General features: G+C 42.3%; 1 protein-coding gene across 2 annotated transcripts in view; it reads right to left on the bottom strand.

Moving 5' to 3' along the window:
- Positions 1-164: 164 nt before the first annotated feature.
- col14a1b (collagen, type XIV, alpha 1b) overlaps positions 165-14,347 on the bottom strand; it is a 34,200-nt gene continuing 20,017 nt past the window's right edge. The window contains exons 22-49 of one of the 2 annotated variants that reach the window (XM_079484934.1): positions 14,082-14,204; positions 13,839-13,988; positions 13,637-13,753; positions 13,370-13,516; positions 13,163-13,237; positions 12,953-13,092; positions 12,405-12,528; positions 11,863-12,006; positions 11,615-11,779; positions 10,552-10,590; positions 9,877-10,015; positions 9,516-9,658; positions 9,319-9,428; positions 9,050-9,208; positions 8,889-8,966; positions 8,688-8,774; positions 8,553-8,606; positions 4,364-4,459; positions 4,022-4,075; positions 3,879-3,932; positions 3,744-3,797; positions 3,455-3,526; positions 3,346-3,381; positions 3,173-3,239; positions 2,899-3,087; positions 2,652-2,729; positions 2,329-2,484; positions 165-1,420 (exon numbers count right to left, since the gene is read on the bottom strand). In XM_079484934.1, coding sequence (XP_079341060.1) covers positions 1,176-1,420; positions 2,329-2,484; positions 2,652-2,729; positions 2,899-3,087; positions 3,173-3,239; positions 3,346-3,381; positions 3,455-3,526; positions 3,744-3,797; positions 3,879-3,932; positions 4,022-4,075; positions 4,364-4,459; positions 8,553-8,606; positions 8,688-8,774; positions 8,889-8,966; positions 9,050-9,208; positions 9,319-9,428; positions 9,516-9,658; positions 9,877-10,015; positions 10,552-10,590; positions 11,615-11,779; positions 11,863-12,006; positions 12,405-12,528; positions 12,953-13,092; positions 13,163-13,237; positions 13,370-13,516; positions 13,637-13,753; positions 13,839-13,988; positions 14,082-14,204 — 3,095 coding nt within the window. In that variant the 3' untranslated portion in view covers positions 165-1,175. Of the gene's footprint in view, positions 1,497-2,328; positions 2,485-2,651; positions 2,730-2,898; positions 3,088-3,172; positions 3,240-3,345; positions 3,382-3,454; positions 3,527-3,743; positions 3,798-3,878; positions 3,933-4,021; positions 4,076-4,363; positions 4,460-8,552; positions 8,607-8,687; positions 8,775-8,888; positions 8,967-9,049; positions 9,209-9,318; positions 9,429-9,515; positions 9,659-9,876; positions 10,016-10,551; positions 10,591-11,614; positions 11,780-11,862; positions 12,007-12,404; positions 12,529-12,952; positions 13,093-13,162; positions 13,238-13,369; positions 13,517-13,636; positions 13,754-13,838; positions 13,989-14,081; positions 14,205-14,347 lie in introns of both variants that reach the window. The other variant, XM_079484935.1, reaches the window with a different exon arrangement.

The following is a 14,347-nucleotide window of genomic DNA, read 5'->3' on the forward strand; positions in this document are numbered from 1 at the left end:
CAGACATCTTGTGTAAAAGCTTCATGATCAGTAGCAGATGGTGTGGTATTCCTGTTGTGTACTTCATGTTTGTTCCCTGTTGTAATTCAAACCTCAATGATCAGAAATATCTGATGTCCTGTTGTCTGATGGTTAATATGAATGCAGACTGAAACTGATAGGCTACGTTTCATTTAAAAAATGATTATTTTACTGGTATTATTATTGAACGTGTAACAGTGTTAGAAACTCACAGGATAGTTTTCACACATCAGGGTTTGTTCATAACAGAAATGTAAAACTAACATTTATGTGCTTCTTCAAAACCTGTTAACACACACAAAAAGATACATGTTTCAAGAATGTTGAACAATCATTTAGTAATACATTCATTTTAATTCAAAGTTTGGCAATAAGAAGGCAAAGATCTTTTGTGATCACCAAAGATCAGACAAATACTGCATAATAATTCATTAAAACATATCCAATCATTCCATTATAAACCTACAGAAATACTTTGTCGTGACAATGTTTGCCCACTGTTAGATCTTAAATCATGCTCAATAATAAAAATCAACACTTAATGAAGCTAAATAAATATTCAGTATATTATAAAAAGGTGTCAGATGATGCTTTTTGAAGAGACACTTTGATTTAAAATAATCTCTGACGGTTAATTATACAGACACATTCAGTCATATTGAATCAAACTCACTACAGATCAAAAATACATCTGAATATTTACATGCATTCTGAATGATCTTTCTTTTCTTGGAAACTGTGTTTATAACTAACAAACATTGTATCCAAACAGATTCAAGGTTTAATGCAAGAAATGAAACAACAAAAATGTCAAAATGACCAAACATGTTGAGCATATTTTCACTAAATCGTGTAATGAATGTTTATATATGCCAACATAAGTCTTAAGCAACAACATTAACCAATTTCAGATGATTCTTGGCTGCTATTCTAGACGCTTCAGAGAGATGTGGTGTCAGAGGGCTTCAGGAAGAGCAGAGCTTCAGTTGCACACATTTTCAACATCAACATGAGGCTTAGCTTTACATCTGCAACTAAATCAGGCCGAGAAAAAGAGAATGAAATAAACATGGTGAAGTCTTCACTTTGTCTTGTAAACATCACATGCTGGTATTATAGAACAGTCAGGAGTAAAGCTTTCTCTGTTGCCATGGTTACGACAGGTCAGAACTCGCTTCGGGACGGCGTCCGTGTCGCCCTGCGAGGCTGCGTGCATGCCGCTGTATCCCGGGCGAGCGCAACTCTTCCACCTCATGCGCTATGACGGGATCGTCGGGCTGTACGGGCCGGGGCTCGGGGTAGTTGGGCTGATAGTAAGAGGCGTAGCTGCCGTACGGGTCGTCCTCCTCGGCTTCACCCTCCGGTCCAAACGGCTGGTACGAGCCGGCCGGCGGCTGTTCTACAGGAACATCTCTGTCAGTCAGCTCGGCATCAAAACCTTTTTGTGACCCACACACCGCATGCAAACAGCACAGCTACAGTACACACACACACAAACGCTCGACTGTTGGGTGATCTTTCCCTTTCTGTTAACCACAATAAACTGAACATCACACTAGACACGTACACTACTACATTTGCTGTACAAACAACCTTTCATGTCAGAGAAGAGTTTATCCAACACAGCAGCTGAAATCATCTCGTCCAATCCTTTAAACAGGTCATGAGACATTAAAGCCTTCAGTATCATATTCATGGAAAATAGGGTCAAAATAAATATACAGCACCCCAATATGCACGCACGCACACACACACACACACACCACACACACACACACACGCGCACACACACACACACCACACACACACACACACACACGCACACACCACACACACACACACACCACACACACACACACGCACACACCACACACACACACACACCACACACACACACACACACGCACACACCACACACACACACACACGCACACACCACACACTCACACACACACACACGCGCACACACACACACACCACACACACACACACACACACACACACGCACACACCACACACACACACACACACGCACACACCACACACACACACACACACTCACACACACACACACGCGCACACGCGCACACACACACACACCACACACACACACACACACACACACGCACACACCACACACACACACACACACACGGACATAAACCTGGTGTGACTGGAACTTAAAGTTTAGTTCCACACACAGAGAACCCAGACAGAAATCACACATGATGAATACACTATGAGACAAACACACATTCTTGTCATGCAGATGGTGTGTTACTCATGCATGTGTCGTTTGAGATTCACCTCCAACATTGTATCCTAAGCAAGAGTTCTGGTCACAATATCCAGGCGGTCCGGGCGGACCCACAGGTCCTGGAATTCCAGGTCTGCCGGCACTACCGGGGTTACCGGGACGACCAGAAGCTCCTGGACTTCCTGTTCTCCCTTCACCGGGAGGTCCTGCGGGGTGACAGGGTTAGGAGATGACAGAAAACAGAACAAACACATTCGGGTACACAGACCTCACAAACCTGAACACAGACAGAAACCACACATTTAGCTTTGTCAGAATGATGTCTAGTTTATTTGTGTCTCTTGATGACAAGATGAGTGTCAGGTGTGTTTACCTGGAGGCCCAGCAGCTCCTCGGGGTCCCTGCACACCCACACCTGGACTCCCTTTCTCTCCTTTCTCACCTGGAGGAGCTGATGATAAAGACAAACATGTTCTTCTGTATTCGCACAAACTTCAGTGACTCTGGACAGGTTCTTTTGTGTACTGATTGAATGTTGGGTAATATTTGGATGAATGCAGCATTTGTTTTTTTAAACATGAATGTGATGTCTGCTATTAAGTCAAACATTCATCTGTCACCTCTGGCTCCGGGCTGGCCATTCTCTCCATTACTACCGGGAAATCCAGGTCGCCCAGATGGGCCCTGCTCTCCCCGGGGTCCTGGGGCCCCTGGTCGTCCGGGCTCTCCTGGAGGGCCGGGCACAGTGCGGATAGATACCGGCTGACTGGGAATGTGATCGAGAATGGAGTTGTAACGTGCCATGTGACCTGTGACCCAGCAGAAAACGACACGTTAAACAAGCACACACACTCACGGGTCTTGTTGAACAAGCGCGTGTGTGTGTAGACTCACTCTGAATGAGTTGCTCACACACTTGTCTGGCGATGGCCTGAACGGACGATGTTGACTGCACATCACCCTGTTATAAACAAACACTTCAGCCTTCAAACTACTGTCAATTATACTGTGACGAGCTGTAGAAATCAAAATGGCTGACTCTAGATCAGTGACAAGAGAGCACTCACCCTCTCACCCTTCTCTCCTTTACCTCCTGGGATACCCTGAAAGACAGAGAGGATTTTAATATCAGACACCTGCTTACACACACACACACACACACAGACTGAGACGTACCGGAGGACCCTGGTGTCCTGTAGGTCCTGGGGGGCCATTCTCTCCTGGGGCTCCCGGAGCTCCTGGACCTCCCTGTTGAAGAGACCAAAGTCAGTCCTACATCACATTTCAACCAATAAAAGAGATTTCACAGAACCGTAACCCTGTTACCATGACAACCCTGATAGAACTATTAAATACCGTAGTACACATAAAAGATCTGAACTGTACTGTACACAGTGTGTGTGTGTGAGTACAGTAACTATGTTGTTGTTTATTACTGTGTGTGTGACAGCTGTTTTGGACTCACTATGGTACCCGGGGGTCCCTCTCTTCCCTGAGGCCCATCCTTACCCATCAGGCCCTGTGGAGGATGAGAAACAAGTCACCACATACTGTATAAGTGATCAGACTGGAGTTATTTCTCACGTGTCAGGTGTGTTACCCGGTGTCCTGGGGGCCCGTCACGTCCTGCTGGCCCTGGAGTGCCCGGAACACCCTACAGGAACACATCACAAACGTGAGTTTGACAAGTGATCAGTAAAGAGAGAGAGTAAATGAAGGTATGGTTTGTGATTGTCTCTTTACCTGAGGCCCTGGAGGGCCCGCCTCACCTTTCTGCCCCGTCTCACCTGGGGTCCCCTAAACACACACAAACAGGGTTCAGTCTCAAAAATGATTCAGCACAAACACTTAACATGATTTCTTTTGTCTTTGAAATAAGTTGAAATGTAACTGTTTAAAGGTCTACAACTGCAATAATGTCAGAAACTCTGTGAAGTTAGATTGTTGTCTCCTGATGTTTTGACACAATTTGGAATCAAATGTTGAAGGAAATTCAAGGCAGCAGGTTATTAACGATTGATATTATAGAGACAGCACACGCCGATCAGATGTGAAGCTTGAATGCGCTTAAATGTGTGAAATTACTTGAGGGCCTCTGATGGAGCGTCCGCTGGGCCCTGGGGGTCCGGGGGGACCCTGAGCACCTGGAACTCCGGCATCACCTACTAGACCAACAGGACCCTACAAAACACACACACACAAAATCTTGTGAAAAATCAAGCATCGCGTTAGTTCAGTCGGGTCACAACAGTTTAGATTGCTCCAGTTGACAGTCAGCTGTTGTGACATGCACCAATCCTAATCCGACACACACCACAGCGCAGCATTTCAATTCTCATTCATTCCGCATCAGTCTTGGCAGTAACTAACCGGATCCTCCCCCCCTCCATCACCTCATTTACTAAATAAAATCTGCGGTTCAGTGATTATGCGTTTGTGTATCACATCCACTGTAAAAAGTAATAGCTGAATCTACTTAAGAAAGCTTAGTTTATTTAATTGATTTAGTCAAATTTGTTGGTTTTACTTGAATATGCTGTGTTGTGTGAACTTTTAGGTGGATGCAATAGTTAAACTAAACAACTTAAGTACACTGTACTCTAGAGCATCGAGTAAATTGTACTAAAGGCATCACCTTTGCAAATATCATGGTGGCAAAGGTGTTATTAAAAACACCTGTTTAATTTCTCTCTCTGCACACACACAAACACATAAGATAATACATTTCATTGTGAATAGGCCTATGCTTGTTTAATCTCTATCTCACTCTTTCTCTCTCTCTCTCTCTCCACACACACACACAAATGTGCTCTGAAATTTTCTTTTTTACAACCAACAATAATCTTAACAACCAAAAAGATATGTACTGTTTTAGTATTTTTGTGTTGGCGGGCCCTATTTACGCGCGCATGCGCAATAGCGAAGTGCTCGGTCTCTCAGTCAGCAGCACTGGTATCCGATGGAAGGAGGCAGAAGCGAAGAACTTCACATCTTGTTTCTGGCAGAATATTTAAATCTTATAAATCTATTAATCGTGTGTGCAGTTGTCATTGTGTTGAGTCACGTTTATTACGCGCATATATTAACAGGCTGTTTAACGTTAATTAAACTAGTTTCTGACCGCCATTTAAGACCAGTGGCTTAACAAGCTGGGTAACAAACTTCGATTTTTACCAAAAGAAATGTTATCTACGTAAGATATTATTATCTGTCGTTAGTTTGTGGTTCACCATTATTTTTATGTAAAAACCGCGCATCTTACTTTGCACGTGTCGTTCACGTGTAAATGAACAGTGTGATGCACGACCGATTTACGTTTGTTCCATCAACCATTCATTATTTTGAGCATTGTAACTTTGGAGGACTAAACTTATGGAGTGGAAGTGTAAATTCTGCTTTTTTTAGTGTGAAAAGAGATCTCAGCTGTTGAAACCTTACATATTAAAACACGGAGGCTACACTAGAACTCCTCAAATTCCATGTCTCCACACAGCTTGTCTGTGCTCATTTAAATCATTTAATTCGCTTAAGGTGAATTTAACGAAAAAACGTTCACAATAGGTGTATGGTAGCCAAACCAGTCCATGTGATGACACCACACTTTGATATTTCAAAAGCAAAAAAACTTAATTCGTCAATTTTGGTTGATAAAAAGTTTGATGTTTAATCCATACTCGTATCCAAAGTGATTGCTTATTGTTTTTTGGTTCTGGTGGAGTTCAGCCGTATATCTGGCAAAAACCTGCAAACCGATTCATATCTTCAAGGCCAAAGGGGGAGACGTTGGCTGTAAACTTAAGATTCTACAACATGTAAGCTCCACAGACACACCCCAGTTCTTTGTTTTTGCAGGTGTTGTTAGCTCTATTTTGTGTTAGTATGACGTCTTAACTTTACTTTAAATAATTTTTCCGAAATCTGACATCAATGGAAGGCGAACAGCCATTCTTCATGGCCTCCCACTCCTCCTCGGAGAGGACCCCACTGATTTTTACAATACGTGTTTCGTAAGTAGTTTTGTCTGTTTTGTTAATAAATAATAAAATAAATTAGATTAGGCATAAAGAAAAGTAAAACAATTAAAAGCAGGAGACTCTAGAAAAGAAGGAATAAGGCTAGAAATTTAGACACTACTGATGTGAAAGGAAGAAGTCAAAAGGAGGCAAGAAAGTAAAATAATTTTCAGGCAAAAAGGACAAACAAACATTTGGTGGACAGCAACGATATGTTTGCTGTGTATGTTGTGTAATGTTAATTAGTTTGACTTTATTTTTATGTTATGTTGTTTTAGGACGGTGACGATGAAGACGGGTTTTCAAGCATTTCAATCGACATATTGACAGTGATCCCTGAGGACTGTGAAACCATACTGTACTCAATGCACCTTGATGCCGCATCCACTGCCCTCATTTCGGAAGGTACAATTGTAATGTATGACCTGGGAAATCTTCCCCAAGCCATGTGCATCCTCTTTGGGCTCATTTATGCTCTGAATTTAGAGTATCCCCCAGTACTGAAGAACACCATCCAGAGGGTGGTTTTGTCACTTGGGCACAAGTCTCTGAAACCTAAAATACAATCCCTGAAAACTCTCCTACTACAGTAACTGTGGCAACAATTTTCATTGTTCGTGATTGACCATATTTAATTTACAAAAATGGTTCATCACCACTGGAAAATGTATTCTATTCCCTGTTGGAAAACCTACTTGAAAGGATAGTTAATCCACAAATGAAAATTCTGTCATCATTTACTCACCCTCAGATTGTTCCATACCTGTAAAAATGAATTTGTTCTGCTAAACACTTAATAATATATTTGGAAGAATGTCAGAAACCGAGCAGATCTCATCCCCGATTTAATAATATAGTGTTTATTTTCCCTACTATGACAGTAAATGGGGGGATGAGATTTGTTTTTTAACTGACATTCTTCCAAATATCTTTCTCTGTTTTCATCAGAACAAATACATTTATACAGGTTTTGAACAATCTGAGGCTGATTAAATGATGACAGAATTTACATTGGTGGGTGTACTATCATTTTATTGTTAATATTAAACTTGCTTTTGTTAAGTGGTTGGTTTTAAAAGACCATTCTTTTGATGTTTGATAAAGACAACAAATGTGTCCTGTACTTAAAGACTATGTCTTTAATATTCCCCAAATCTTAATTTTACCTCTGTGAAAAGGGGTAAAATTGACAGTTTGCTTAATGTCAAGTGTTTTTTTTTTATAAAATGTTAAGATATTTTGACAAAGACAACAAACTGTACTAAATTGTTTTAACAGAATAGTCTACAGTTTTCTCCAATTGTACATTATATATCTTTATAACAAAGTTCACAAAAATGTAAAAGGGGACACATAATTGTTTTATACAAATAAAGAGCCCTATTGTTGTACCAACAATCATTTGTTTGTCTTTGTATTAACAACTTATCGTTTTGAGTACAACTTACTTGAGAAATTTAAGGTAATCAGTTTCAACACATTTTTCTAGTAATATTAACTAGCAGACATATTAAATTTACTGTTTTATTTGAGTAATCTGTACTAAGCCTAACTTAAATCTTTAATTCAACTGAACTTGTGTATAACAAGTTCAGTGACTTGCTATTACTCAAGTTTTCAAGTAGTTTTTGCAAATAAATAAGTTAACTCAACTAAGTTGTTGTAGTTTATACAACTCAGAAATGATGAATGAATTTACTTGAAAATTCTGAGATAATCAGTTTCCACACGTTTTCTAAGTAAATTCAACTTATTACTTTTTACAGTGTGTATATCATGGTTCTGTTCCATACCCAGGGGGGTTTCTCTGATTTCCCCGCCCCGTCCAGGAAATCGTGCCGGACGAGTGCGTGGAGTCGGCCCAGAACAGAACCATAATCCTGACTGAACTGTTTGTGTAATGATGATGTGTTTCTCATCTCAGGTGATTTTCTGCTTAACTTCAGTGTTAACATGTCCTCTACAAATTTTCAACTGCTATTAGAATATTAATAATAATATTAAACCTATTATCTACCTTTGTACTATGGTTATTTTCTTTTAGCCCAGTTGTGCAAGTACTGTGGAGCTTGTAGTGAAGCAGCAATCGTGAATCTGTGTGCGTGTCTGTTTTCTGTGTGTTCACCTTTATTTGTTTTTACTTGTATATCCCTGACGTTTTGCTTATAGTCAATATGTTGCTTTTACAGCTGCTTTGTAACAAAGTTGAGTTGAGTTAACCCTTATACTGGAGAAGTGAGATTGTAGGGAATATACTGTACCCCGGGTCCAGGTTCTCCTCGATCTCCTCGAGCTCCTCTGATACCAGGACCTCCCTGAAAACAAACACACACACAGTCAGTGATGGTGATCTGCAGGTCTGAGCGTTATCATTTGTATGGATGACAAGCTCATACAGGGGGTCCCACAGGGCCAGGGGGTCCCTTGCTGTCCTGTGTGCAGGTGCAAGCACGGGGAAGGGCGGGACAATCTGATTCCTTCCTCTGATGACACAAAAAACACTTGACATAAAACCAAACGTTTATGTGCTGAAACACTCACAGACCGCTCATGAAGAACACAAACACATGACACACACTGTCAACACATACACTCACCAGGTTGGGCAGCTCACAGCATTTGTCCCGTCTGGCCCATGATGTGCTACAAACAATATCAAACGATTGCAGCTGAAACTGAACACACAAACCAACTCTGTTATTACAACACTAAACTGACTGTACCCAGACCAAAAACAACACACACACACACACAGTACCGGTGCAGAGTTGATTTTGGATCCTCTGGATCGAACGGTCCTGCCCAGCACCTCCAAACCATCAGTGCTGATGTTACTGGCGGCATTAATAGATTTCTCACCCACTGACGTACAGTCAACCATCACCAGAGCCGAGGTCTTACTCACTGCGATGTGTAGCTGCGCACACACACACACACAGTTACAGCAGAGTCATAAAAGATGAAGTTTCATCTTCAGCTGTTTTCTCAAAGGTTTACTGAGACAAAAATGAGTGTGTGAACTTAGACCTTATGAAAACTGCCGTAGAAGAGTTTCTGAATTTCTGCCCCCTCAAACGTCACCGTCTGGAAATCACCGTTATAGTCTGTGTTGAAGAAGGTCAAAGTCTTCCCTTCATCTGTGAAGTCAAGTGAGCAGTAGAGACATCATCGACACGTGCACACACAGAAACACAAGACATCTTTATGATGATGATTTCACTCACTGTCCAGAATCACACCCACTAATGGCTCGTTGTTGCTGTTCAGGATTTCCCACAATGCAAATGGCTCCTTGGGGGTTTCTGGAAGCAGCCGGAAAAGCATTGTGATGGTGTAGTCTGATGGCAGACCCTCCGGATGGATGAACCTAGAGGTGTGTAGAATTCACTTGATTCAATCAGTGTGTGTGTGTGCTACAGAATCCTCATGTAGTTTTCTCTGTTAGATTATTAATATGAAGAGTGTGCAGCAGATCAGAGGTTACAGCACAGATTCAACACATCCCCAAAGAAACACGACACATGCAAACCCCACGAGACACACAGATCATGGTCTGAACACAACTGTGTGTGTGTGTGTGTTCACCTGGTGGGTTGTGTGATGAGATTGTCACTGCTCAGTCTGAAGCTGCTGTAACTGTTAAAGGTGCCCGGCTGCATGGAGACACCGTTCACACTGCTGTACATGTGATCCACCAAACCAAACATCTCCATCATCCTGAAGCCTGTGTGTGTGTGTGTGTGAGAGAGAGGCCAGTTAAGAATTAGAGTGTGTGTAAATAATAAAGTCCTCAGATGACTGATGTGTGCAGAATTACTGTAATACATTAGAGAATAACAATCTCCTTATTGGGGTCGATGACATACTTCAGCGTATAAAACCTCAGCGTTCAGGATGCACATGGGATTAAGATCAACAATGTGAGTCTAATTATTTAAACACCAAAAAGGAGAAGCACTTCAGGCGACCGGGTTCAAGGTACATCAACAAATGTGAACTTTTGCACTTACTAAAGGCATATGATCACAGAGGCATATGATCACCCGTAGTGCTGTCGGTTTGCCGAAATGTGAAGGTTTTCTGACTAAACACAACGTTATCACTTGGTGAGAAATCCTTTTAGTGCTGTGAGAGCAGAAGTGACCTAGCTGGCTGAGATATTAGCGGAAGCACGTCATCGTCTCGTGTGCATAAACCCATTGTTTGCATTTTCACTGTTAAGAGTTTGTTCAGAATATTGTGTGTGTGTGTGTGTGTTACCTGGTAATGTGCTGCCACTCATAGGTACAGATGGACACGCTATAGACAAAAGCACAAAAACACTTAGAAATACACTCGCAGGCACACACATGCACACACACGTTTACTTATCAATCTAAACAGAGACATTTCATAAAGCTAATTCACAATAATTCAACCACCACAAATAGCCAAAAGATTTCTATTGTTTTTACACACAGCTGGCAAAAAAAAGCACATTCTAATCCTCAAAGAAAACTTACAAGCATTTTACAATGAAACAAAATGTTATATACTGTATTCATAAAGAGCAGGGGTTGGCATCTTGGGCCCTCTCCCACCAAATTATATGGAACCTTTAAATTACTATAACACAGGATGTTATGCATGTAAGGTAGTAGTAACCCAGTAGTAGTTAAACATATAGTGCGATTTTTATTCTATTTAGATGTTAGCAATTTATAATTTTTTGTCCCTGGAGAGAAGTGTGAGTGTTGCAAAAGGAGAGTAGCGTTGCGGTGTTTGACCGCTGCTTTAATTAGACTTCAGCTTTTTTCTGTGAACTTTGGTTTTTGCGGCGTTTGATGAACAGCCACAAGAGACCGGCTACTCTCTGCATACAGACATCATCATAAACATTATGAGAAGCGTGCCTCTTTTGCAATCCAATCTACCAAAAAGCATCTTAATAACTGGCTTAAACAGGCCTGATAAAGACTACAGCAGGGGGGCACAAGAGCCACGGTTTGCCGACCCCTGATATAGAGTTAAGTAAACACCCACTCACTCTCACTTACTCTTTCTGTTTTACACACACACACCTGTATGTTTTATTATCTCCGTGGGGACAGTCTATAGGTGTAATGAGTTGTATACTGTACAAACTGTATATTTTATCCCCTAAGCCTAAAGATCCAAGAAAACTTTATGCACTTTTAGATTTTCAAAAATGATCGTTCTGTACAATGAATAAGCTTTTGTGCCGTGAAGACCCCACAGTGACACGAGTCCCCATGAGCTGGTGTGTGTTTAGGTTTAGGTCCCCACTAACATATACAAACCAAGTCCACACACACACTCTTACTTGCTGATGCGGCCTCACAGACAAAGGTGACAAGCTTCTCTTCGATCATTCTGAAGGCATCGAGATCGTCCACGAAGAACACGTGTCTCTCACTGGGTTTGCTGGCAATACTCACCAGCTCGCCGTAATCGGCATCAGAAAAACCGATGGCAAACACGATATAACCTGCGCAAAACAAACACTGCTGAGAACTAGAAGTTTGGGTCACGGCGACAGAGCACGTTTAAATGGTTTCCATGGCGACTCACCTTCCACCTGCATCTCCTGGGACACGAGAAGGACGTCGTCTTGGGAACGCCCATCCGTCAGCACCACCAGGACTTTGGGCACGCCCCTTCTAGCACCGCCCACCGCAGTGAACACAGCGTCTTTGATGTGCTTCATCGCTCTGCCTGCGAAGGTCAGTTTGAGTGTTTATTGACAGAGCGATGCGTGATGATATTCAGATAACATTCTTTACACGTGCGCTGCCAAATTATAATCAAGTAACGCTGAACACGAATATGTTATGAAACCTGTTGATTACTAGTTGCATGAAGGTAAGTGCAGAAATGAGGAGTTATGATCGTATCTGGCCACAGAACAACTGAAGTACATGATTCGTGAAATATGTTAACAAATTATTATATTGAATATCAACAAATATGTCATTTAAGCCCCTGTGAGTATGAAGGACATCCAAGAAAATCTAATATTTTGACAGATTGTTTGTGCTCAGCTCTAGTGTGAAGCACTAATGAATAAAGGAACAAATGGATAGAGGGGTGTAGCGGGAGGAGTTTGTCTTTACCTGTCTTTGTGTTTCCTCCTTTATAAGTGATTCTCTGAATAGCGTCCAGAAGAGATTCTTTTTTGTCATAGGAGTTCAGTTTAAACTCTGTACGAGGATCATCACTGAACTGAGCGATAGCCACCTGACAGACAGACAACATGTCTGATAGTGAAACACTTTCTTACTGATTCCTCAGATCTGATAAGAATGTAAGTGATGTTTTATAAGTGACAGAAGTGTAAATGTATTAGTGTGAGAAGACTGTTCACAGTTCTCTGGCTCATGAGTGCTAATGTTTCTCTCTAGTGAGGCTGAAATGACACTGATCAGTAGCCACAATCTCTGTGATGTTGTTTTGTGTGATGAAAGAAAATCATCTGACCTCTGTGCGAGGGTGTAGCTTTGGTTTGAGAAGTAGGGGGGAACACAAAATGGGGAATAATGTTTTTGATTTGTATCCTATCACAAATTCAAAAAGTGAGGGGGACACAAACAGGATTTTGAAAAGTGAGTGGGACATGCCCCCCTGTCCCCAGTGGAACGCCCCTGTGTCTGTGTGTGTGTACCTGTGTTCCATCAGGACCGATCTGGTCCAGAGCTCCTGTTGTGCTGTACAGAAAACGGATGATCTTCTTGAAGTTATCATCTCCAATACTCCAGGAACCGTCCACCAGAAATGCCAGGTCAGCTTTAGCTGCTCTACACACTGACAGAGAGAGACGCTCAGCGCTGGTATTTGAAAATGTTTCTGAAGGGTGTGGTATTTGTTGTGGTACCTTCATTAGTAGCGGGTAAAGTGGGCGGGGGGGAGGTGGTGGGGGGTCTGGTGGGGGGATCTGTGGGCACAGCAACTATACGAAAAGAATTGTACAATCAAAACCATGTTTCTTTTATTCGCATGTGTGTTTTCAACATCTTCAGACGACAGAATGAAATATATTTATGACTGAAGTGTGTGTGTGTGTGTTGGCGTGTGCACTCACATGTTCTCTGTGTGGTGGTGACCGCAGGCCCTTCCGCGTCCTGTGCCTGAGCGTAAACACTGATCTTGTACAGTGTGTTTGGTGTGAGGTCATTAAAGCAGTGCCTGGAGGCGGAGCCACCCAACCTCACTTCCTGTTTCTCACCATCTAAAAGCATCCAGACATCACTGAACTGCAGCCAAATACATTCTTTCAAAAGTGCTCCAGAAAATGTTCACTGCAGCAAAACAGATCATCACATGAACACACACACAGTGATGCACTCACTCAGCTGTGACTCAATGATGGCACGGTACAGGGTGGCATGACGATGGGGCTGCCACTGGGCACACATGCTTGTCGTCCGCACCTGGTATGTATTGAGATTATTCACTCCCAGATAAACTAGAGAGAGAGAGAGAGAGAGAGATACAGTGCTGTACGTTTCATAACCCATTCTGTGTGAATGACTGTATGTGAGTATTTGTACGTGTTTTGGCGCGTGCGGTCAGCGCCTCGCTGGATCCTGTGGTATATGTGGCGATGACTTTAACGCTGTATTCCGTCCCACTCAACAGATTCAAGATCAACATCGTATTCACATCATCGCCGACAAACGTCTCCAGCGCACGACCCGGCACTGTAAGTAGGTCACGTGACATAATTGAAACACTTGAATTGATCGGTCAAAATGAAAGGTGGAGAGTGGAGGACATGTGGTGAGGTCACACACCTGAGGTGGGCTGGTACACAATCCTGTAGCCCATGGTGGGAGAGGGGGGCGTCTCCCAGGTGATCCGGAAGCGATTGAACCATTCCTCTGACACCCGGAGGTTGCTGGGTGCAGACAGAGGCACTGCATGAAAGAAGCGTGATGACATACTTCATCTTCTGTACATTCGCTTTTAAACATGTTGCAAAATTTCTACAAAGGTCTGTGTGTTGCAAACAAGAAAATATGACTACAAAAGATGGTCATTAAATCCTTCAGGATGGAGT

This window comes from Barbatula barbatula (assembly GCF_947034865.1).
Source record: "Barbatula barbatula genome assembly, chromosome: 21".
Taxonomy (NCBI): Eukaryota; Metazoa; Chordata; class Actinopteri; order Cypriniformes; family Nemacheilidae; genus Barbatula; species Barbatula barbatula.